General features: G+C 45.5%; 1 protein-coding gene across 3 annotated transcripts in view; it reads left to right on the forward strand.

The window, feature by feature from the left end:
- The window catches only part of G3BP2 (G3BP stress granule assembly factor 2), a 63,473-nt gene that overhangs the window by 33,258 nt on the left and 5,137 nt on the right, over positions 1–25,078 (forward strand). For 2 of the 3 annotated variants that reach the window (XM_056857295.1, XM_056857297.1), the window contains 4 exons: positions 5,422–5,524; positions 14,017–14,197; positions 16,571–16,669; positions 24,425–24,527. In XM_056857295.1, the coding sequence (XP_056713273.1) occupies positions 5,422–5,524; positions 14,017–14,197; positions 16,571–16,669; positions 24,425–24,527 (486 nt within the window). The remainder of the gene's footprint in view (positions 1–5,421; positions 5,525–14,016; positions 14,198–16,570; positions 16,670–24,424; positions 24,528–25,078) is intronic. The other variant, XM_056857296.1, reaches the window with a different exon arrangement.

The following is a 25,078-nucleotide window of genomic DNA, read 5'->3' on the forward strand; positions in this document are numbered from 1 at the left end:
CTGGTGGACCAATCCTAGGAAACTGATGTGAGGCCAGTCCTACTTCCAGGAGAACCTTATACAAATATTCACAGATGCCAGTCTAGCCAGCTGGGGAGCCTCTTTACAAAACCATCCTGGACAGAGTTCCTGGACCCAAAGGGAAAAGAGGATGAATATCAATGTCCTGGAGCTCAGGGCCACCAGGAAATAACTTCTCTCCTTCTGATCAGAACTCAGAGGTCATAAGGACAGACAATATTTCAGCCAAGGCCCATATCAACAAAAGGGAAGTCCAAATCCTCCACTTCACACCAAGAGGTACAACTATTACTCTCCTGGATAGAGAAACCCCTTTGATCCATTTCAGCAGAACCCATTCAGGGCTCCCTGAACACCCAGGCAGACATACGATTGATGAGAATGAATGGTCCCCGATGGTGGATCCCTCTTCACCTTGGCATACAATCATCAAGTACCATGATTCTTTTCCAGGTACCATCATCCTTGGTTGGAATGCTTTAACTTCTATATGACCCAAAGTACTTCTGTGTGCCTTCCTGCTGCCCCCTGTAATACCCAAATCCCTACGAAGAATATGTCAGGAGTGGGTGGTAGTGATCTTCATAGCCCCAGAGTGGCACCGCAGACCATGGTTCCCATCCCTAGGGAACTCTCGATACAAACGCCTTGGCACATTCCTGTGTGTCCAGACATGTGTCCCAATTTGGAGTGGTTCCATGTGACCACGTAGCTCCTTAAAGGAGCAGACTCCTTAAATGAAGATATTCACTAGAAGTCATGGAAACCATCATGACCCCCAGAAATACATCCACCAGGCAAATCTACAATGTCACTTGGAAAGCCTTCACAAGATGGTGTCAGCATAATTGTGTCAACCCTCTTAACCCTGGCCTGGGCCAACTGCTAGCCTTTCTACAAGAAGGGGTCTGTCAAAGGCATCTACCTTTAATTTCTAGCTGGCAGCTATAGCTGCTAACCTGCCCCAGATAACAGGTGTTCAGACACCCTCACATTATGCTTTTTCTCAAAGAGGTTGCACAGACCAGCCCTCCTGTTATCCACACATTTCCTTCTTATAGGCTACATGTAGTGGTATCAGCCCTCACTAAAAACTCCTTCGAGCCTTTAAGGGAAGTTCCGCTTAAATGGCTACATGTGAAGACACTCTTCCTCATAGTGGTAACTTAAGCTAGAAGGGTTTTGGAACTAGGAGCGTTGTCTGCCAGGAAAGGTCTCTGCATCTTCCATAAAGACAAGATGGTGCTTAGACTGGATCCCATCTTTATTCCTAAGGTGAACTCCCTTTTCCACTGAAAACCACAACCAAGCCATTCCCCAAGAGAAGGAACTGCACTCACTAGATCTTAGGAGGGACCTCAGAATCTATGTCTGGCGTACAGAGATGATCAGGAATTCAGACTCTCTTTTTATTTTCTTAACAGCCCTCATTAAAAGGAAAAAGTTGTCCACATCAGCCATCAGTTACAGTATCAGGCAATGTGTTCTTCAGGCCTATAGGGCAAGCAACACCCCTATTCCACCAGGCATCACGGCACATTCAATAAGAGGTGCAGCTACCAACACAGCCTTCAACCATGAAGCCTCAGTGGAAGAAATATGCAAGGCGGCTACATGGTCTTCCATCTCAACTTAAGCATTACAAGCTTAATTCCCTCTCCTCAGATGATGCTGCCTTTGAGTGTAGAGCACTGCAGCATGTAGTGGATGACAAGTAATTTGTGTCCATATTCTGAGACACTATCCCAAAGTCAAGATGCCCTCCTCCTCAGAGCGAGAATGGAACCTGGGATACTTACTGTCAGGATTCCTTCTGTTCTGAGGTAAGGAGGGCACCTTGCCCACTAAAGGCAAAGGTCCCCTGTGCAAGCACCAGGTCATTCATGACCCATGGGGTGATGTCACATCCCAAAGTTTCCAAGGCAGACTTTGTTTATGGGGAGGTTTGCCAGTGCCTTCCCCAGTCGTCTTCCCTATTCCCCCCAGCAAGCTGGGTACTCATTTTACCGACCTCGGAAGGATGAAAGGCTGAGTCAACCGTGAGCCGGCTACCTGAAACCAACTTCCCGTCGCGATTGAACTCAGGTCGTGAGCAGAGCTTGGACTGCAGTACTGCAGCTTACCACTTTGCGCCACGGGGCTCTATCTTGCCCACTACACCCCAAAAAAGGCCTCTGTGAAAAGACAAAGAGTCCAAAGATACAGGGACGACCAGGAAAAGCAGATGTGTAACAAAAATCAACTCACACGCTCAAGCAGCAAAACCTGATCACATCTTTCCTATTATCCACCAGCTCTCCTTTGTGCACAAGTGTTTTTACCTGTTCTGGTTAATGCTGCGGCCAGGAAGTGAGGGCAGGATATAAAACGATAAATAAATAAATGTTGCTATGTTTGTTCTGTTCTTTCCTATCCTTAATCCTTCATCTTGGGAAGTACTGAAACTGAGCCTGGGAGACTCCCTTGCAGTAGGCAGGAAGTAAAAAAAGTTTAGTCCTGCCTCCCTGAGCAGTTGGTGGGAATCACCCAAAGTCCAGGTGCCCTCCTTATCTCAGAGCAGAAGGAACCCTCAAAGTGAGTATCTGAAGTTTCGTTTTCTTACTTTTTTCCTGGTTTTAATTTGTTGACTACAGGCATTTTTTTTAAAGGTGGCTTGAGATGCTGTGTTCAGATAAGGTGGCTTATATCCTTTAACATATATTCCATTAATAATAAGGAACCCAAGTTGTGAGAATTATGGGAAGCATCTGATTGTACAGCTGATTGACATGCAGTCCTGCCGCATGCATCTTTACTTGGAAGTAAGCCCCATTGACCTCCTTAATATGTAGTAGGAGTGTAGCCTTAAAATGTTGGTTTTAGCCTAGCAATATTATGGCTGTTTCACCTAGCTGATGGTTCTTTTCTGTCTGGGCCTTCTGTTATTCCCAGTATGGTAGAAATTGTTTCTTGGAACTTCCCAAGGAAATAGCAGAGTGGCTGGCACACAGAAATAGTCATGGGGAAAACGTTTTGCTTTAGGAGGAGACCAAGTTGTAAGTCAGTCTGCTAGCACTGAGTCATACAAGAAGATACTGGGGGTCGTTCAGTGCTAGATAGATTTAAAATGGAAAGCAAATGACTATTCCTAGTGAAAATAACTAGAAAATATAGGGGTGGTCATATGGATATGTAGCCAAAGAGCACTGTGTCAGTTACCTTAGCTTTGTGACAATATTTCCATATTTATTGTTGTGTTAACATTTCTAAATTAAACTTGAATGTCCCTTAATTTTACTGTTTAGGGAATTAACTAGTTTAACCTGGGAAAGGTTTGTTCAGGCACAAAAAAATGTACAGCGACAGGAATTTTTCCTTTAAAATTTTCGAATTAGAAGTGTTTCTCAAATGGAATATTTAGTTTTTACATTAATCTAGGACTTCATCTAATTAAAGAAATGTTAGTTGATCATGAGTTTCAGTTAATTAAGTTAGAATCATAGAGTTGGAAGGGGCCGTACAGGTAATCCAACCCCCTGCTCAATGCAGGATAAACCTGAAGCATCCCTGACAAGTGCTCGTCCAGCCACTACTTGAAGACTGCAAGAGAGGGGGAGGTCACCACCTCCCTAGGCTGCCGATTCCACTGCTGAACTACTCCTACTGTAAAAAAATGTTCCTAATATCCAGCCAGTACCTTTCTGCCTGTAATTTAAAGACAGTATTGTGAGTCCTACCCTCTGCTGCCAGCAGAAACCGCTCCCTGCTCTCCTCTGCATGACAGCCTTTCAAATACTTCAAGTATAACAGCATGACTGAGCCATAAGCAATCACATAAACACTAGCAAAGTTAAAACCAATTCAAACTACAGTTATCACCATTGTAATGTATATTTAGAATTTGATAGTTTGATGTACATCATCCCTTGATGCTGTAGCCATGCAACTGTTAGCATCCATTTGGGAACTTTCCCTAAAACTACCATCCACTTTATGCATTTGAATTTAAGGACATGTTTTAATGTCTCAGAACTTGCCAACCCTAAGAATAGCTGATGTGAAGCCAAATCAGGACTAATGGAGCCTGCAGTCACAGATCTGCCAACATAGGTATCTGAGAGGTTCATATGTAGCCACCATTTATCTGCCTTGCCCGACAAACATATCTCATAGCCCAAGTTGTTATAGTGATGGCTGTGAGCATAAGCTATCCCAATACACTAACAGCAGTGACAGTGCAAATACCAGGCATGCAGTGCATATTCCAGGCTGGGTTAACATCAGTCTTATGCATCCTATGTTTTTACAAGCATATTAACCTTACAAAGCAAGAAGGCATGCCTGTTGTTTGCACCTAACACGTTCAGTGATCCCTCTTGTTAAGAACCTGAGACCTTAGGTCAGAGCAAGGTACACATAGTGTTCTTAGAAAGGTTCCCAGTGCCCAGATGGTCTTACTGTCCTACCACCGGACTGTCACCTGCTCTCTACCTCTCCCCTCTTAATGAGTAAACACATTCAATGAATAACATTTATGTGTGCTCACCCAACCTCTAATCATATTTTTGCTTCAGATATCCAATACTCAGATGCAGGAGAGTGTAAATTTTACCAGTCAACTTGGCTGTGAAATCTGAATTTTGAAAAGGCTTTTTTTTATGCTGTGTGCCCATGATACTAGCCTATGATCATCGATGGCTAGTCCCTACTAACTGTGCATGACACACATCATGTGCTTGAAAGGGGGCTGGGATAAGGCAAATCATATTTTCAGCACTGATAGAGGTTGAAATATGAACTCTTCCTGGAATGCAAGAAAGAGCTGCAGTAAATATCTCAGAAATACTCTCTTCTGAGTGGGAGAAACACAGGAATATTTTTTCTAGGATGGTACCTGCCGCTTGACTTTTGAAAGTACGTCTATTGAAATATTTTTTTAATCTGCCCACTTAATAAACACATTTTACCATAGATATATGGTGGTTGTGCTCTAATTTATATTTTAGATAGGGATCCCCAATCTTTTTGAACCTGCGGGCACATTTGGAATTCTGATATGGCGCATGGTGGGCGCAGCAACAAAATGGTTGCCACAAAATGGCTGCTGCAGGAGGCGGAAACAGCCACAAAATGATTGCCATGGCTTAACTTCAGTAACACAATACAGATCCTTGTCCTTAAGTGGTAGCTGCTGCCAAAGCAACATTTTAAAAAATCTGCACAGCCCATCAGAAATCTTGCTGAGAGCAAGCCCTATCTGGCCCCACCCACTTCCTTAAAACACTTGATGGGCTCCAAAAAAGGTGTCGGGCACCATGTCGGGGATCCCTGTTTTACATTGTAGATAAGGTAGAAGCATTCAGAGAGATGCATTTTACTAATACTTATTGCCAAGTAAAGCTACTTTTTCTAATGTTTTAGAATCAGAAGATGAAGTAGAAGAAGAGCACGAAGAAAGGCAGCCATCCCCTGAGCCTGTGCAAGAGAATGCGGCCAGTGCTTACTATGAAAGTCACCCTGTAACGTAAGACAACTCTGCTTGCTTAACTGCGGTGTATACAAAGTGTGCGTTTACCCTTTGCACAAATGTAGGGGTTTGTAAACTGCAAGTATTGAAAGATGTTTCATGTTTCATGTTGAGCAATTCCAGAGTGCCACATGGATGATTGTATCATTCAAGGAGGATGGGCTGCCTTTTAAAGATCTTCATTGCCTCTCCTCTTTTAAAGGGATCCTGTCACTTCTGTGTTGCACCTAACAGCGATTGCAGTCGCAGTGGCAAAAGAAGTGTGTGGTGTTTGGTTTGTTTCCATGTAGCCAAGCACTGTAACTGATGTGTGTATAAAATCAAGGCCACATATAGAGGATGGTGCCGAGTTGTTTTCTGTTGCCCCAGAAGGTTGGACCAGAACCAACAGGTTGAAATTAAATCAAAAGAGTTTCCATCTAGACATTAGGAAGAGTTTTCTGACAGAGCGGTTCCTCAGCGGAACAGGCTTCTTCCGGATGTGGTAAGCTCTCCTTCCCTGGAGGTTTTTAAGAAGAGGTTAGATGGCCATCTGTCAGCAATGCTGATTCTATGACCTTAAGAAGTTGATGAGAGGGAGAGCATCTTGGCCATCTTCTGGTCACTGGAGGTGTGTGGGGGGAGGTAGTTGTGAATTTCCTGCATTGTACAGGGGGTTGGACTAGATGACCCTGGCGGTCCCTTCCAACTCTGTGATTCTGCATGAGGGTATATAAAACTGAGTTGCTGAGACCATCGAGAGAGCAAAATGTTTTGGGGAGCTGATTTGGAAGCCAAAAGAAATTAATCTTTTAAAGCACTGGTTCCCAATCTGTGGGGGTCGCCACCAGAATCAACGGGCAGGCTGGCGGAAGGTGCCAGGGCCGTTCCGAAGGGCCGGAGTTGGCTCCGCCCACTTTATTCAATGGATGGGGGCGGGGGGAGAGCGGCGCGCGGCAGGGAGTGTATATAAACCGCGTGCGTCGACGGCGGCTCCTGCAGTGCCGAAGTGTGGCTGGATGGAGGGTGGGCTCTGAAGGGAGGGGGAAAATGAAGAGAAGCGGCTCGAGCACGCCCTTCGTCGCTGCTTCTGTTATGGGGCGGTGGCCCCGAGTTTGCAGCGGCCCCTGCTGACTCGGCCGAGTGCATGGCGACGCACCAGCCTCCCTGGGAGCAGAGAGGCGCTGGCAAGGCGGGCGAGGAGAGCTGCGCCCTGAGTCACCCCGCCTGCTTTATGCACGAATAAGAACCGGACAAAAAAAGGAAAATTCCAGAAGGGAGGAGGAGAAACAAGAGAAGCTGATCTGTCGGGGGGAGTGACAGGCGGAGAACTGAAGAGGCTGGGTGGCAGTAGAAGGCAGCTTCATGTGTGTTCCTCCCCTCTGACGTCCCAAACTAAGAGTTCTACTGAATCAGATACTTGGTCCATCAAAGTCAGTATTGCCTACTCAGACCGGCAGCGGCTCTCCAGGGTCTCAGGCAGAGGTCTTTTCACATCACCTACTTGCCCAGTCCCCAGGGCCAGTCTTCTTTGCGCCCTAGGCAAAGCTAACTACTTGTGCCCTTCCCAATTGCTAACCAATTTTCAAAAACAGGTTTCTTGTAGAAAAAAATACAAGCCTGATGCATTCCTACAAAACTTTTTTATAAGGCGTTATAGTTAATTCTATTCCATCGCACAGTTGTGGCACTTATCTTAAAATAAATATATAAGTTGTCAGCTTCATCTTTTCAAGAAACTAATCTGTTGAAAACAGTGCCCCTCAGGTCAGATCTGCGCTCCTCTGAGGTCTGCGCCCTATGCGGTCGCCTAGTTCGCCTGGCAGCACCGGCTCTGCCTGGTCCCTTAAGGTTTAACTGGAGATGCCGGGGACTGAACCTGGGACCTCCTCCATGCCAAGCAGATGCTCCCCCCCATGGCTTTATGCAAATGTGGCGGGGGTCGCAGGTTACTTGGCAATTGTAAAAGGGGGTCGCGACTCGAAAAAGGCTGGGAACCACTGTTTTAAAGCATCTTGGCAAGCACAAAAGCAGTCATATTTTGGGGAGTGGGGGGTTGCTGTCAAGTCACATCTGACTTATGGCAACCACTGATTTGGGTTTTCGTGGCAAGAGACATTCAGAGGTGGTCAGATAAACCATGGGCTCCCAGATATATGGAATCCCCGTATGACCCTGTTCCAAACCAGATATCATAACAAAAACAAATCACTTTGCTTGCTGTTCCCATGAGTCTGTAGTAATAAAAGAATCAGTCAGTCTGTCCATCTATCCATTTATGGCAGGCATAACTCATCTCAGAATAAAGCTAGGAGACTCAAAATTGGCCATCAGCTTCACAGTGATTATGGGAGTTCCAGGGCCAAAACTGAAAGGCATGGGAATATCCTGGCCCAGATTAGACCAATCATCTCCCCCGCACTGTTGGCACTGGAAGCTAGGGGGTCTCTCTTTGTGGCAGTTATAACTCAGAAACTAATGCCCCATGTTTGAAAATTGGCCCCCAAGGCCAGAACGGTGATGGAAGTTGCAGTGACAAGGCGAAGGAAATTGGAATACCCCGAACCCCAGTTGTCTTTACGATAGGCAACATGTGGTAAGAGAGCTTTTCAGCAACCTGTCATGTGTCTCTAATTCTCAGATCCTCAGTCTGCCATGGAAGGTTGCTGGGTAACACACTTTCATCCATACCTGCCTCACAAGGTTGTTGTGAGGATAAAATGGAGGACAGGAGAACAATGCAGCTTTTGGTCTCCATTGGGGAGAAAGATTGGGTATGGCATCTGTTATGAATCTAATTTTTAATTACATTAAAAAGATTGTCATTTGTCATATAGCAAAGTAGCCTTTATAAGGGTCTATTACATCTTCCACCAGCACAGTAATAATGCCTGAACCAGAGCATAAACTGGGAGGTCTAACTTCTGTTCCACACATATAAACAGTTAAAGCAGAGTAATTTTCCATTACCAGGCATGTAAAGGGTTGGAGGAGGGGGGAGCATCCTTTTACTACTTCGTTAGATCATGGGGAAAATAAACTCCAGCCCTATTCTTCTCATATTATTACAAAGTTTACTACTGTACTCTATTAAGCAGTATAGGAATATGAAGGAGTTGAGACCAAGACTTAAAAATAAATGGGGGTGTGTGTGGAAAAATTAGGTGGAGGGAGAGAGAAATGAATTAGGAAAGGGTAGAAAACAGGGAGAGAAGTTAAGGAAAAGAGAGGGAAAGGGTTTTATGTGGACTGTGGACTGGACCCTAGGATAATTAAGTGGATAGGGAACTGGTTGGAGAAACACACTCAAAGAGTAGTTGTCAATGGCATTTCATCTGAATGGAGAGAGGTGTCTAGTGGGGTGCCACAGGGTTCGGTTCTTGGCCTAGTACTTTTCGATATTTTTTAAATGATCTGGATGAGGGTGTGGAGGGACTACTCATTAAGTTTGCAGTTGACACCAAATTGGGAGGAGCAGCGAACACACCAGAAAATAGGGATAAAATTCAACGAGAACTGAACACACTGGAAAAGTGGGCAGATGTGAACAGGATGCAGTTCAACAAGGATAAGTGCTGAGTTCTACATCTGGGTAACAGAAATGTGGGACAGGTGTACTGGATGGGGGATACACTTCTGGGCAGCAGTGTGTGTGAACAAGATCTTGGGGTACAGGTGGACCGTAAATTAAATATGAGCAGCCAGTGTGATGCAGCGGCAAAAAAAGTTAATGCGATCTTGGGGTGCATCAACAGAGGCATAACATCCAAATCGTAAGATGTCATAATTCCGCTGTACACAGCATTGGTCAGGCCACACCTGGAGTATTGTGTGCAGTTCTGGAGGCCTCAGTTCAAAAAGGCTGTCGACAGAATGGAGCGGATGCAGAGGAGAGCAATGAAGATGATCAGGGGCCTGGAGACCAAGCCCTATGAGGGAAGGCTGAGGGAGTTGGGAATGTTCAGGCTGGAGAAAAGGAGGTTGAGGGGTAACATGATAGCCCTCTTTGAGTATTTGAAGGGCTGTCACTTAGGGGAGGGCAGGGAGCAGTTCCTGTTGACAATAGAGGATAGTACTTGCAATAATGGGTTTAAATTGCGGGTGGAAAAGTACTGGGTGGATATTGGGGGGGGATTTATAGTAAGAGTAGTTGGACAGTGGAATCGGCTACCTAGGGAGGTGGTGAGCTCCCCCTCGCTGGCAGTCTTTAAGCAGAGGCTGGACAAGCACTTGTCAGGGATGCCTGTCTGGCACCTTCCAAATACACGATTCTATGATTCTATCCTGCTGCAACACACTCACAGCTGCTTTTTGAGATTTGGCTGAGCTGGTTGCAAGGGAAGGAAGGAAGGAAGAAAGGCTAGATTACTGGAGAAAATGACCTCGTTAGCAGGCTGGCAATTACTGCAGCAGCCATCCATCTGCACGCTCTCTTGCCTTGCTGCAGAGCTAGCTTGGTTGATGGGCTGATGATGACCTGTTGGGCACCTTTGCCTCAGTCTTGCAGAAAGGTGAGTCTCTAGCCCATGGTCAGGTTGCCTATTACTGGGCCCAGAGTTCCCTGCGCCCCTAGTGGATGTGCCCAGAACGGCATTAAAAGCCAGCAGAAAGACATTCAGCCGGCTGCAACATGGCGCTGGTTTCAGAGGCCCTCCAGCGGACTTGCCCCCCCCAAAAAAATGTTTGTCCCCCCAGTCCCCCTCCCTCGGTGGTCCTGGTCACAGCATAGGAATGGTGGATTTGTCTACCTACCAACCAAAATGGATAACAATCAATGATTTTTTAAAAAAAAATTATATAAATCAGATTTTTTAAATTTCAATTGGGTTTTTAAATTAAATGCTTTTTGGGAGTGTGCGAATAAGAGAGTGTGCGTATATCTCTGCCTGGACAGTCTCCTTTTCAGGTCTCTGTCCAAGGCCAGAAGGATCAGGGATGTGTGTACGATGTTGGATACTGTAGTGAAGCAGAGGTTCTTAATGAACCACCTAAATAGCTTGCTGATTTTGTCACAGTCCATCATCTGTTTGGGCACATAAGCAGATGCCAGCATTTGCAAGGTCTCTGGCCTGGAGAAGAGAATATTCAGCATTCAGCTGGCTCTGATTCCATCTCATACAAGCCGGTTCTGCCGATGTAATGTCCCTAGTACAATTCCTAGGGCTCATGATTTCCTGCACCAATATAGTACTGAAGTGGTCACTGCTGTTCTGTGAATAAGCTTCTAGAATGAATCCCTTCCGAGGAAGTGATATTTGATCTTACTTAGCTTAAACACACCTACTATAAGCAGGACACAACTTATTTGAACTTAAACAAAGTTCTTTTAATTGTAAAAGTTTCAAACAGAATATATGAGCTAGAAGAATATATAAACTTAAGAATAATGTAACAAAATACAAAAAAGCTCTAAGTCAAATAAAATAGACAGATCTGATTCAAATGCCTATTACAAAGTATAAGATGTTAATCATCCATATGTACCAATATGTGAGTTTTCGAAACTCTAATCTAATGCAGTAGATTAGAGCAGCCTCCCTATTATTCTTTCTACACCTATGCATATGTGTGATATATAATTAATTCAGAAAAGTTAGGATCTAACATCTAAAATCAGGACAAGCCTTATATCAGGCTGACCATTTATTTTGTCATTTGTGAGAATGGAACTGGTCTTATTCTGGTGTTGACTCTGACCAGCTTAGAGATAAGAACTGTGTTGTTATGCTTTAATGTAACTTATTTTCTGAAAGCCCAGTTTAGGAGGTACCTTATATTAAATAATTAGTACAGGGTATCAGACAAATGAGGAAATGTTTTCTGATATCATTAAAAGATGAGGACATACTTTCCAAAATCGAACTAAGTTAAGAATGCTGAATATGTGCAGAAAAAAACCTCATTGTTCTTAACTGGTAAAAGAAATACAGAGCAGGTAAAGAGAATAAACAGCTTTCATGGCCAGTCTGTATTCCTTCCTGCTGCAGTGGCTCCTTTCCTCACCTAAATAGCATCCCACAGTACAACCATTAGAAACCCCTCTCCAAAAGAGGTTGCACACCTCCTTTCTATGATAGACACAAAGGGGATGGGCATCTGCCTGGCATGCAGAAGGTCCCAGGTTTAATCCCCGGCATCTCCAGTTAAGGGGACTAGGCAAGTAAGTGATGTGAAATACCTCTGCCTGAGATCCTGGAGAGCCGCTGCTGTTCTGAGTAAACAATAATGACTTTGATGGACCAGGTGTCTGATTCAGTATAAGACAGCTTCATGTGTTCATATGACACAAAGTTCCTCACAAAAGGAACTCCCTTCCTGATTCCTGCTGATTGAAAATAATGTGATGTAACCCTGCTGGGCTGGGACCCATTGCCCACATCAAATGGCTCAGGTCAAGTGGAACTGCTCCAAAACCAGACACACCATAAATCAGTTGGGGCACAGAGCCTTCTTGCTGGCATGCCTAGCTTTTCAGTCCAGGATTGAGGGAGCTCATCGGCTAGTCCTCACTAACAACATGCAGCCAAGGCCCGTGTCAGTTGGCAAGGAAGAATCAGATCCCTCTCTGCAGAAGGAAGCCTCCCTGCAAGCCCAACGCCTCCAAGGTACTTGCAACTTAAAGTCAGAGTGGCTCAGGTACCAAGACCTGACCCAGACAAGTGAACTCTAAACCCCAAAGTAATCCAGACAGTGACCAGGTGCCGGGGCGCCTTGATCTTGGACCTCTTTGCCTCTCCAGCCAGTCACAAGGTACCCAGATTCCTCTCCAGGTTCCGGACTGGGGAAGCAGAAGGGTAGGATGTACTCACAGCTCAGTGCCCTCAGGGACTGCTCTATGCATTCCTCCAATAAGGGCTTTAAACAGTGTTCTTAGCGAGGTGGTGGAAGTAATTTTCATCAACTTGTACTGGCCAAGACAACCATGGTTCTCAGATTTGGTCCTGATGTCAACCAGAGAACTCCTGTGAATCGTTCCTTCAGCTCACAACATTCTCTTTCCAGGTGCTCTCCTACCTCCTAGCTCAGCCTGGCTCGGACACTCCACCTGGAAGTTGAAAGTTGGGCCCTGGAACAGCCTGGATACACCCACTGTCATAGCCTTCTTGCTGGCATCCTGCATTCAGCAAGTGGTGCAGTAGAAAGAAAATTAGCTTCACATCAGTGGGAATCATGGATTCCTCCACAAAGGTCTCTTGCAGGACTTTGCCCCAACACTCTCAGATGACAACTGGCAGCTCTGTCTTCAGTCCTCAACCCAGAGAACACTCTGTCATCACACATTCATATCAAAGGATTCCTGAGAGAGGTGGCTCTCCTAACCCCCCCATCCCCCGTGTTGCTGTTTTCGGTCTTGGACCTACACAAAATCTTTTGGGCATTACACCAGGTTCTAATTGAACCACTCCAATAAGTACCTCTCCATACCTTATCAAAGGTAGCCTTCCTAGTGGCCTTTGCATCAGCAAAACGAGTCTCAGAACTTTCCACTCTTTCTGTAAGCCGCAAGTTATGCTACTTCCAAAAGGATTCAGTGATCGTCAGGATGTATCCCTTCTTTGTACCAAACTCATCTGTTCACAAGACCAGGAGATCCAGATACCATCCTTTTACCTCTATCTGCTGCACCCTAAGAAGAAGGAATGGCACAAACTGGATGTGCCAAAGGCACAACTTACGTAAAGTGCACAGAGTCCTTCTGAACTACAGACTCTGTCTTCTTTGGCCCAGCTTCCAGGGGGACAAAGGTATTCAGGTTCACTTTTGCTAGGTTGATGAAAGCCTATGAAGCCTAACACTTGTTTCAAAGGCAGTCACAGTGTGCTCCACCAGGGCAGCGGTCACCTCAGTTGCCTTTTCCACCAACGCTTCTATTGCAGAAATTTGCGAGGCAGCAGCCTCTACCTTTAGAGGGTGCTATAGGCTGGACTCCTGCAGTTCTGCAGATGCAGACTTTGGTAGGAGAGTTCTCTAGCAGGTGGTCCCCCAGTTATTCCTCCAACACTTCATAATGTACGCACCTGAGACGACAGAGCTGTTCAACATCCCATTTCAAGATGCTGTCCTCTACTGATGAAGAGTGAAACATTGGACTTAGCATGAGGGTGTCTTCTCATCAGTGACAGGAGGAATTCTGGAATGGGACTGCTAGCCTTTCAAGGGATGCTAAATATAAGGGAACTCGCCTCAGCTTGAGGCCTGCCTACTGGGGCTCACCCCCTAGCTAGATGTGGAATCACTGGGGGAAAAAACCCAAAACATTTGCATAGTCTTGCTTGCAGAATACTAGAGAGAGTAATTCATTTAAGAATACCTTCCATTCCACTGACGAGAAGAAACCCTCATGGTAAGTCCCATTTTCCGGTCTTCAGTAAAATCAGTACTTGGATTTATGAGCCGTCATATTTGTTCTGCAAGTTGCCATTGTTCATGTTGGTGCATCTCATGTCTATTATTTCTAAATGTAAACATTTTGTTAACAAGTTGACAGTTGATACGTTCAATAATTCTAGGAATGGAATAGAAGAAAGCTTGGAAGAACCTTCTCATGAGCCAGAACCAGAATTAGAATCCGAATCAAAAACTGAAGAACTGAAATCTGAAGTAGAAGAAAAGAACATTGAAGAGCTAGAAGAAAAGTCTCCATCCCCGCCTCCTGCAGAAACTGTTTCTCTACCACAAGAACCACCAAAGGTTGGTTAGGATGCTTTGTATGACCAGTTTGAATATAGTTAATCATCCTTGGATAACTATAGCTGCAATAGGATTTTTGGAATATAATTTGAATAGAACAAGCGGGGAACCTGCAAGGACTTATAGCAGTCACTACCTTTCCCCATGTATCCCCTTTCTCACGTCGTTTCTTCACCCTGTCCTTCTGGAAGCCCCCATATCTTCTCCCCTTTCTCTGTTTCCTTCTCTCCTTTCCGTTCACCAACCGACCTTTCTTTTATCTGCCTTCAGCTTTATTTATTAACTTCATTTAGGCCCCACCTTTCTCCCCAATGGGGACCCTAAGCAGCTTACATCATTCTCCTCTTATTTTATCCTCACAACAATCCTGTAGGTAGGTCAGGCTGAAAATGTGTGACTGGCCCACGGTCACCCAGCAAGCTTCCATGGCAGAGTGGAGGTTTGAACATGAGTCTCCAGATCCTAGGCTGATGCTGTAGCCACTACAACAGTCTGGCTCTCTGGTTTCCCTCCTTCCTTCCCCTCACAGCCTCTCCTTGGGAAAAGTCTGGCCAAGTCATAAAAGTCGTGCAGCAGCAAGTTGTTCAGATGAGTTGTGTTGGTGGCCACTGCAGGGCCTGGCCAACTAGTGCAAGTTCTGCAGAGATTGCTGCTGGGCCCAGGCATATTGTGTGGTATTACATCATGCGGTAGCCACCATCCTACCTGGGTGTGTTGTGCAAATTGCATGGTAGTAAACTGCTGGTGATTACTGCTGCACCTGTCCCCAGCAAGTTCTTCCTCCCAAACGAGGGAGGGGAACAGAGGTAGAGTGGGAGGCCAAAATAGCCCTGCAAAGGGCCATCTCCTCTACCTTTTGCTGACAGAAACCATGATTTAAAGGCTGGTAATATTGTGGTTGTCTAGCAACCCTCACAACTTGCCACTGTGCTCTGAGGGCATTCATTTCTTAAAGATACAGGCACTTTTTCTATTACTTTGGAGAGGTTTAAACATCCCCCTCCCCAGTTTTGTTTTTAAGATTAAATCTGGGGCCTTCTGTGGGTTTGTATAAAGATCTGTCGTGTCTGTTCATGGCTTCAGTCTCTGGATTTAAGTATTCACAGACAAGGCAGTGGTGAGAATTACATATATTGATGTCTGAGTTTTGTTCATGGTACCCTAAGTTATATGCCAAAGCATTAACTCTTTAAGTGTGGGTCTGAGGGAACTAAATATGTAGAACAGTGTTTAAGCATGTAAATCCACCAGCAGTGTTCAGTGGCAGGCCAACACCACTGATTGTTTCTCTGGCAGTGTAACACAGAATGCACATCTCCATCCATTGATTAGTGCCCCATAGATGCAAAATCATGTATCAAAATATTGTGTACCATATGAGAAGTAGTTTGTTAATTTGGGGGCTCTGGGGAAGAAATTCAGGATGTTAGATCTTGAAAACTAATTTTGCTTTTACTATGTAGCCATTACTCTGTGTAATTTTTAGTTTCTTTCTTCAAGGACTGGGGAAGACATAATGTTCCTGATCTCTGAATGCAGAGGAAAAGACTCGGCATGATTGGTTGTAGGATCACGTGAGCCAGCTTGGCGTAGTGGTTAGTGTCAGATTAGGATCTGGGAGACCCGGGTTTGAATCCCTGTTCTGCCGTGGATGCTTGCTGGGTGACCTTGGGCCTCTCACACATGCTCAGCCTTACCTGCCTCACAGGGTGGTTGTTGCGAGGATAAAATGCAGGTGGGGGAATGATATAGATTACTTTGAGGGACCCATTAGTGAGAGAAACGGGATATAAGTACCTAAATTAATTAATTAACTACAGTCAAGCTGTGGTGTAACCAGAGTTCCCGCAACTAGAATTTGGAATCCAGACTTCAAGCTGGTTGTCAACTCATAACCAGGGTTTGCTAAGGGATTCTTAATCCTGGTGGTGGTGTAGCTGCCTTTCACAGTTGAGTGGGGTAGTCGGGGCAGGCCAGTTTTTGACTGAAGAGCTGGTGCAGAGGGCACGCCATCCCGTAGCCCATTTCCAATCTCTTGACCAAGGTAAGAAATTGGAAATGTCAAGTCTGCATTAGCCTGAGAAGAGGGATAAAGCATGAATAATGTTTGCTCTTCTGTGACTGTCAACTCTTTGAAAATAGTGGTTTGGGAGCTACGGAGGGAATGAACGGGATCTTTGCTCTATTCTTTTAACATGCACGGACAACTAAAACTGTAAAACATTAGTAATCTCTATTGTGGGGGCAACATGCCGTGGTTCTTTTTAATCCTGATGCTGTCTTGGGGTAGGATGTTCATTGGTCAAGTTTTCCCTTAAATTATGTGAGTGGTTTGTTGTAATTAGTAGCAAAGGTTTGTTGCATTTCCTGCAGGCTTTCTCCTGGGCTTCAGTGACCAGTAAAAACCTGCCTCCTAGTGGTACTGTTTCTTCCTCTGGAATTCCACCCCATGTTAAAGCACCTGGCTCACAGGTAATCGATTTGTGAACACCTTGGATTTTCTCCTTGTTTACTTGTGCAAGCTATTTCACTAACAAAAGAAGTTGCGATTGCTTGAGTTGTACAGATTTGCTGCCTATGTTGGATTAAGTGTAAATGCTGGAGGGCAAAAATTGAATCCTTATTGATTGTGTCCATCTTGTTAGTAATTTACCAGCATGGTATAGTGGTTAAGTGCGGTGGTTTGGAGCAGCAGACTCTAATCTGGAGAACCAGGTTGGATTCCCCACTCCTCCACATGAGCGGTGGATGCTAATCTGGCGAACTGGATTTGTTTCCCCACTCGTACACATGAAGCCAACTGGGTGACCTTGGGCTAGTCACAGTTTTCTTAGAGCTCTCTCAGCCCCCCCTACCTCACAGGGTGTCTGTTGTGGGGAGGGGAAGGGAAGGTGATTGTAAGCCTGTTTGATTCTTGCTTAAGTGGTAGAGAAAGTCGGCATATAAAAACCAACTCTTCTTCAGTTGAATCCAAAGTACCGTTTATTCCTCAATTATGAGTTATTCCTTTTTGATGTAGCATCATTTGTATACTTGATTTCTAAAACAGTTAATTTTGATACGCTGCCTACAAGTACAGAACCCTGTATCAATTTAGGACTGTAGGTGGGCTGCTCCTTTTGCCAGGGGCCTCTTCCATTTCTAGAGTATTGTGTCCTATATGAAGTGGGCAGGGAGGAAAAGGAATCTGGCTTTTAAAACCATGCCAGGCAAAGATAGAAACCATTGGTTGAAAACATGAACACTTCTCTGACTTGGGCGGCTCTCTGAAGACCTTTGAAGGAAGTGGTTGTGATACCTCTGCTTAGAAAACATTCATTGGCTAAGGAGGAGGTGGCCAATTATAGGCCACTCCCCAGTACAGGTGTGTAAGGGTGGAGCAACTCTGGGGCTTCTGCCCTCCACACACTTCTGTCTGGTTTCAGGCCTGGATTTGGAATTGAGGTGGCTTCCATAGGGTTAGGGTTGGTAGACGACCTCTGTGTACAGCTGGACAGGCATCCCTGTTGTTAGATCTCTCAGCAGCCTTTGCCACAGGGGACCACTCCATTTGTTGCTCATTGATGAGCGTCTGGAGTTGGTGTGGGAGGAGTGGCTCTTCAGAGGTGTAGGTCTTCCCTTTCTGATCCGACACAGAGTTCCTGCCCAAGAAGCAGAAGCAGCGGGTTGGGGTTTTCTCCTGTGGAGTGCTGCGGGGTTCTGTTCACTCGTCAGCATTTGTATGCGGCTCCTCAGTGAGGCTGTCTGCCATTTTGACATTGGGTACCATCAGTATGCAGAAGACACCCAACTCTACATTTCATTGCCTACGCCTCTAGACACCTCCATCTTGGTTCTGAAATGTGGTCAGGTGGCTAAAGAGGAACAAGCTAAAGCTGGATCTAGACATGATAGAGGAGTTGTTGCTCAAGAAAGCAGAGGATTCGGATCCACTTCTAGAGGATGGGCTGGAGTGGACATTTGCAGAGCAGACTAAGAGCTGGGGAATGCTCATGGATCCAGCCTTACGGTTTGAAAAGCTGGTTGGTGTAGTGGTCAAGAGTGCCTTCTATCTGCTACATCTGGTTTGGTAACTTTTTCTTCCTCAGCCAATCTGGCTGTTCTCATCCATCCTTTTGTGATTTCATGGTTAGATTCCTGTGAAGGCATTCTGCATTGGGTTGCCTTAAAAGCCAGCTGAGAAACTGCAGCCAGAATGCTTCAGCCTGAACAATGTCAGGGGCATGAATATTTCTTGCCTGTCCTAAAAGAACTGTGTTGGCTGCCAGATGGTTTGACAGTGCAGCCCAAGGCACTGAACTGTGAAGCAACCCTTTGCAGCCCTTTGCAACCCTGGATCCAGCCCTCTAAAGGACTTATCAACATGAGTCAACAGTGTGATGTGGCGGCTAAGAAGGCCAATGCAATTCTGGGCTGCATCAAGAGGAGTATTTTGTCTAGATCAAGGGAAGTAATGTTACCACTGTATTCTGCATTGGTCAGACCTCACTTGGAATACTGTGTCCAGTTTTGGGCTCCACAATTTAAGTAGGATGTTGACAAGTTGGAGCATGTCCAGAGGAGGGCAACCAGAATGGTCCAAGGTCTGGAATCCATTCCCTATGAGGAGAGAGGGAGTTGGGTTTGTTTAGTTTGGAGAAGAGAAGGTTGAGGGGAGACATGATAGCCATGTTTAAATATTTGAAGGGATGTCATGTTGATGAGGGAACTAGCTTGTTCTCTGTTGCTCCAGAGACTAGGACACAGAGTAATGGATTTAAACTAATAGAAAAGCGATTCCACCTAAACATTAGGAAGAACTTCCTGACAGTGAGGGCTGTTCGATGGTGGAATGCACTGCCTCGGAGGGTGGTGGAGTCCCCGTCTTTGGAGGTCTTTAAGCAGAGGCTGGATGACCATCTGTTGGGAGCGCTTTGATTGTGGGATCCTGCATGGTGGGGGGAGGGTTGGGGTCACTGGGGATGTGGGGGGGAGGTAGTTATTTTCCTGCATTGGGCAGGGGGTTGGACTAGAAGACCCTGGTGGTCCCTTCCAACTATGATTCTATGATTCTACCAACTGCAGTCCTCAGGCTGCCACCTGCTGGCCGTTGCCTCACTTGAGGCAGCCTGCCTGGCATCGGCCAGGCCTTGATGCTTTTTCTGCTTCTACTGCCACTGTGTGAAACAACAGGGATGCTGCTGCTAGAAATCCTCAGGCACCACTGCCAGGCCATGCTTTTTGCCAGAGCTTTACCAGAGTGTGGGCGGCAGGTAATTTATAGGGGAGTTATTTGGTGATTTTATTTCGTATGTGTTTAATTGTGCTGTTTTAAAGTGTAACTTCTTAGCCACATAGCGCTGTGAGGAAAGGCAGGAAATCTATAAATAAATAAGGTGAGCTGCTTTTTTCAGAACTGAGCTCTGGGCTTCAAGTGGTGCTGAGTCATTCTAACCAGGCATTGTAAAGTGGGACCAGACGTTTCTTAAATATTGTCTTCTGAATGCCAGAAGTCGGCTACTGGATTTTCTCCCGTCAGGGCGGTAGTCCAACTTGGGCGGGGGGAGGGGATCCTTCATCCAGTCTGCAAAGGCAAAAGCTCCAGTTTCAGACTGGAGAAGAAGGCGGACCCTGTTCTTCCTGACTCCCAGGCTTTTGCCTTCAGTATGGGGAGCAGAGTCCAGCTGGGTTCAGAAAGTGAAGGCAGGACACGTGAAGCAAGAGAACCAGGGAACAGCACCCACCCCCACCCAGGCCCCTGGTCCTGGCGAGTGGGGGAAGCTGGGCAAAGCTGGTTGACTGCCAGGCACAGAGCCTTTCTCAGCCGAGGCAGCACATCCATCTTTTTGTCTGGCAGAGTTCACCACTTTTCTCTGGTGTCAGCAAAGGCTGAGGGGACAGCCAGCTCACTCATAACCTCCTGCTTTCTGCCCAGGCAAAAGAAATCGTGCCAGCGGCATGAAATGACCAGCCGTTGCCCCCCAGGTGCTTCTTGGCCAGAGCCTTCGATCCTGGGAGGCCACTAGGCTGGTGCTCATGGTGGGAGTTAAGTCCTCCTTAGCACATGAGTCAAAGAGCACCGTGGTCTTCTGCCGGGGGAGGACACCCAGGCCACTTTGCTCAGATTTATTGGAGTGCTCCCGTACCTGCCTTGTTTTTCATTGATCAAGGAGGAGAATTGTGCTAACCTGAAGTTGAAATGCTTTAGCCAGTTCAATCTTCTGCTGGTCCCCTACACTGGTGTCCAGTCAGGGTTCCTTGGGCTGCATACAGGTATTGAAGAGTTCGTAACTACTGCCTGCTGCTGGAAACTCTGGTGTCACTGTGGCACAAAATGGAAGTAATATTGGTTAGGAAGGCCAAGGTCCTGAAGGACATTGTGCTCCCCCACTTTTGATGGGGTTCAACTGACTCTTGCTGATTTGGTTAAGAGCCTAGGGACGATCCTTGAGATAGCTTTATTTTCCAGAGAAGCAAATTGATGCAAGTGCAAAAAACCTCCAACTCTGCTTAAACCAATGAATAGATAGTATAGGTTATTCTGTATATAATTTCTTCCTGAAAACCTTCATACAGTAAGATCTGTGAGGTTTGTCGCCATAAAAAAGGACAGCCAGTGTCATCTCAATGCCTAAGTCACTGTGCCTATTCCCCTATCCAAATCTACTGTGAACTGGGCATAACACCTCTTGATGCAAGACGCTGCACCAAAAATGTATCGACATCTTCTGCTTTCACCAGGGGTGTGCCTTTTCCTGAATTGTATAGACAGGTGGCTTGGGTCGAGTGGTCTTTCATGTAACACGACACCATCAGCATGCATGTGGGGCAGATGCTTTATTTGGACACGTTGCACTTCATTCTCTGTTCATGATGCACAGAGACCATGAAGAAGTGAAGGCAGTTTGGTTACTTGTAACTGCTGTTCTTTTGAATGGTTGTATTCACACAATCCATCCACCTTCCCAGGTGCCAGGAATGAGGGAGCAAAGGGCCTCCGAGCAGTCAAGGATAGGAAGCCGAGGACCACATTCCATCCAGTTAAAAAGATGAAATCGTGGGAATAGAACCTGTGAGGTGGGAGATGGGCTAAGTTGCAGATCAGTTGAGAGTCATACCATCACACTCTTCTGACCCCACCCCCAGTCATGTAGCCAGTGACAGGGTTACATGGTCAGTTGACATCACTGACCATGCATCTGATTCGTCAAGCTACATCAGGCAAACTCAGAACCCTGAGCATATAGATCAGAGCCTTCACTCTGGTTTTGTTGCTTGATTCCTAATCATGGACTCTGGACCCTGATTCTGGTCCTTTCTTGTCTTGCGGGAGTCTTGCTGACTGAAAGCCTGATTGCTCCTGGAGAGAAGTGGGCTCTGGTTGTTGATTGGTTGGTAACCTCTGGTATTTTGAACCTGTGCTCTTACTGTGTAGTTAGTCCTTTTGAATTAACTTTATTTTAATCCTTACTGTTCACTGTATCTTTTATTAATATTCTCGCACAATTTTAATCACTCTTGTGGAGACTTCAGTCTTCAGACTTCAGGAGACTTCAGTCTAATCCCAATACCTTGGCCTGGATTGGCTTTGGCTATTTTCTTGTGAAACTCACTTTGCCAGTGGTCTACCTTGCAGGGGTGACTTTGTTGGCTTTAATCCCAGGAAGGTTTGAAGCTTGACCCTTGGCTTCTGGCTGTTTGGGTAGATAAAGGACTGGTGGCAGCTGCCTAGACTGAGGAGTGGGGATTCACACCTCAGAGTTTTGTAATTTGCATGTTAACTGCTCATCCCATGAACTCCTTGGACTAGGAGTTCTTGACAAGTGGTATCACTAGTTCAGTCTATGATTGTTTGCTAGAGTGTAGAATTCTGTTCGATATTGGGTGAAACCACAACTGCTCTGCCTCCCATCAAATATCTTCTTGTGTGTGTGTGTGTTAAGTGCCGTCAAGTCGCTTCCGACTCATGGCGACCCTATGAATGAAAGTCCTCCAAAATGTCCTATCTTTGACAGCCTTGTTCAGATCTTGCAAATTGAAGGCTGTGGCTTCCTTTATTGAGTCAATCCATCTCTTGTTGGGTCTTCCTCTTTTCCTGCTGCTCTCAACGTTTCCTAGCATGACTGTCTTTTCCAGTGACTCTTGTCATCTTATGACATGACCAACATACGACAGCCTCAGTTTAGTCATTTTAGCTTCTAGGGTCAGTTCAGGCTTGATTTGATCTATAACACACTGATTTGTTTTTTTGGCAGTCCACGGAATCCGTAACACTCTCCTCCAATACCACATTTCAAAGGAATGTATTTTCTTCCTATCAGCTTTCTTCACTGTCCAGCCTTCACACCCATACATAGTAATAGGGAATATGATGGCATGAATTAATCTAGTCTTGGTGGCCAGTGACACAACCTTACACTTCAAAATATTTTTTAGCTCCTTCATGGCTTCCCTTCCCAGTCTCAATCTCCTTCTGATTTCTTGGCTGCAGTCTCCCTTTTGGTTGATGGTGGAGCCAAGGAATAGAAAGTCTTAAACAATTTCAATTTCCTCATTGCCAACCTAAATATTATTAAATATTAATATTTTAAATATTAAATATTAATAAAATATCTTCTTACACTTACACAGATTTGATGGAGAGATTTTTCATTTTCACTTAGGTAGTAGAAGTGCACCTCTTACAACTTCATGGTCTTTGTATTCGGCTTCTTAATTGTGGTTACTGGTTATGGATTTTTTTAGTGTATGTAGCTATTCTCTTTTTGTATATAGTAGTTTAGGATCACCATAAGTTGGAAGCGACTTGACGGCACATAGCACACCGCTATTAATTCTGTTTGGTAGATAGTTGTGAATAGTGTACGTAGGTTTTTTTCTCCAGTGGCTTAGGTGCTTATCACCTTATGATGTTAAAAGACTGTCTTCAAATTCTGCACAGTGTTTTGTGCCAATTTGTTTGATCCTAATAAAAGGTGTTACGTGGATTTTGTTCAACTGCTGCTGGCAGCGTGGAGGGAAAACCACCATTGTCTGACGGCCATGTCTGTTGCTTAGTATATTTGGGTGAAGGGCATAAAGAGGACGCATGTGCTTCCTGCCAGGAATGTGCCACACAGGCACAAAGGGCCCCAGGCCCGCTGGTCTCCAGGCCGTCCTGTCTGTCAAGGAGAGCCCTGCTGGCTTCGGAGGCCACGGTGGGGGTGGGGCGGCTCCCATCATCGTCCTTTCAGCTTCTCTGGGCATCGAAGCTGGCCCACTGAATTCCATGCAGGGATTCCATGCTCAGCCTGCCACTTGAAAGGGGTTGAATGCAAGGACCAGTCCCTGGCTTGCTGATTGTTTGGATAAGATTCATTCTCTGTTTGTTCTAAAAGTAGGCTTTAAAATTAACAAAAGGGCAGTTAGGAGTTTTGCATAGCAATTTTTCTGGAAGGACCAAGGCAGAATACAGGTTTCTCTTTATACTTAGTTGGTTGTTACTGTACAAAGGTGTTTCAATCTCAAAAGAAATGGGGGGGGCTGCCTTGCAAGGTAGTGTTGAACTTGAGATGAACTGTGTAGCCCATTAATTTATTAGCTTCTGTGTTTTGGTATTCTTAATGACTGGAATCCACCCACCCCCCTTCCACACCCAGTGTTTGAGCAGAAAGCACTGACATGCCAGAGAGGTGTGAGGTATCCTTGTGCCTTCCTGAGAAGTCCCCCCCCCCCCCCATCTTGGTAAGTTCCAGAGGATAGCTGTGTTGGTCTGCCATAGAAGAGCTTGATTTGAGTCTCCTGGCACCTTAGAGACCGGCAGGATTTTCAGGGTAGAAGCTTTCTAGAGTCGAAGCTTCCTTTGTCAGAGCTTTAACTCTTAAAAAGCTGATATACCAAGAATCTTGTTGGTCTCTAAGGTGCTGCTGGACTTGAATCGAGCTGTAACCTCGAAAGGGCTTTGAAAGGATGTGGGGGGAGGCTGATTCTGGAAGAGGGAAGCCGAAAAGCATGAATAGAATGTAGCATGTGGTGCTTTAGATCCCTGCCAGTATGTATAAGATTGATTTCACAGTTGGGTTCAGCAGATCTTTTGTTTGTTTACTAGTAGAGCAGCAAGCCCTACAGTCCTGGATTGATACAGAGGAACAAATAAGTGAATATTTTTCCCACTGCACAAAAGAAGCAGTCGTTCTGCATTTCTGACTTTTGCTGCTTTCAGTAAGTTTCCTTGAGGATTTTGGTGACCAGTATACTATTTTGTTCCAGCAAAGAGTGGAAACAAAGCCTGAAACCCAATCCCAACCACTTCGCGTGCGTGAACAACGTCCGAGAGAGAGACCAGGTTTTCCTTCGAGGGGGCCCAGACCAGGTAAACTGTTTCTTTCAACATAACTTCTTTGCTTTTACGAAGAGTTTTTACCTTTAGGTGTGCAGGTTGTTCATCTGGTTTGATGACCCACCTTAACCTCAACAGGTTTAAATCCTGAATGTGAAAGCCTCTTGTAAGAGCTCTGTGGCTAAATGATGGGATAAAGAACCTGCTCAGGGGTTATTTGCACGTCCTGTTCCTTGCTGCAATCTTCCCCCTGCAAATGTGGATGTTGCCCCTGCGCATGTGCCTACATCCTATAAAACTGGCAATATACCACCTACACTGGTGGCTAAGTTGTTTTGAGAATCAATTCGGAGTGCTGCCATTGGCCTCTAAAGCCCTGAGTGAGTGACTTGGGTCCAGAATGACGGGGGGGGGGGATTCTGTGTTTCTTGCACCTGTTAGAGGTTTTCCTAGCTTAACCGTAATAAACAATATAATTGTGCGTTTCAGTCTTTTTTTCTTAGAACATTTGCAGAGCAAAAGGTTTGGCAAAACATTAATATTGTCTCCCCCCACAGTGCTTTATTAGAAGTATTCATTCCTTC

Source organism: Euleptes europaea, chromosome 11 (assembly GCF_029931775.1).
Source record: "Euleptes europaea isolate rEulEur1 chromosome 11, rEulEur1.hap1, whole genome shotgun sequence".
Lineage (NCBI taxonomy): Eukaryota > Metazoa > Chordata > Lepidosauria > Squamata > Sphaerodactylidae > Euleptes > Euleptes europaea.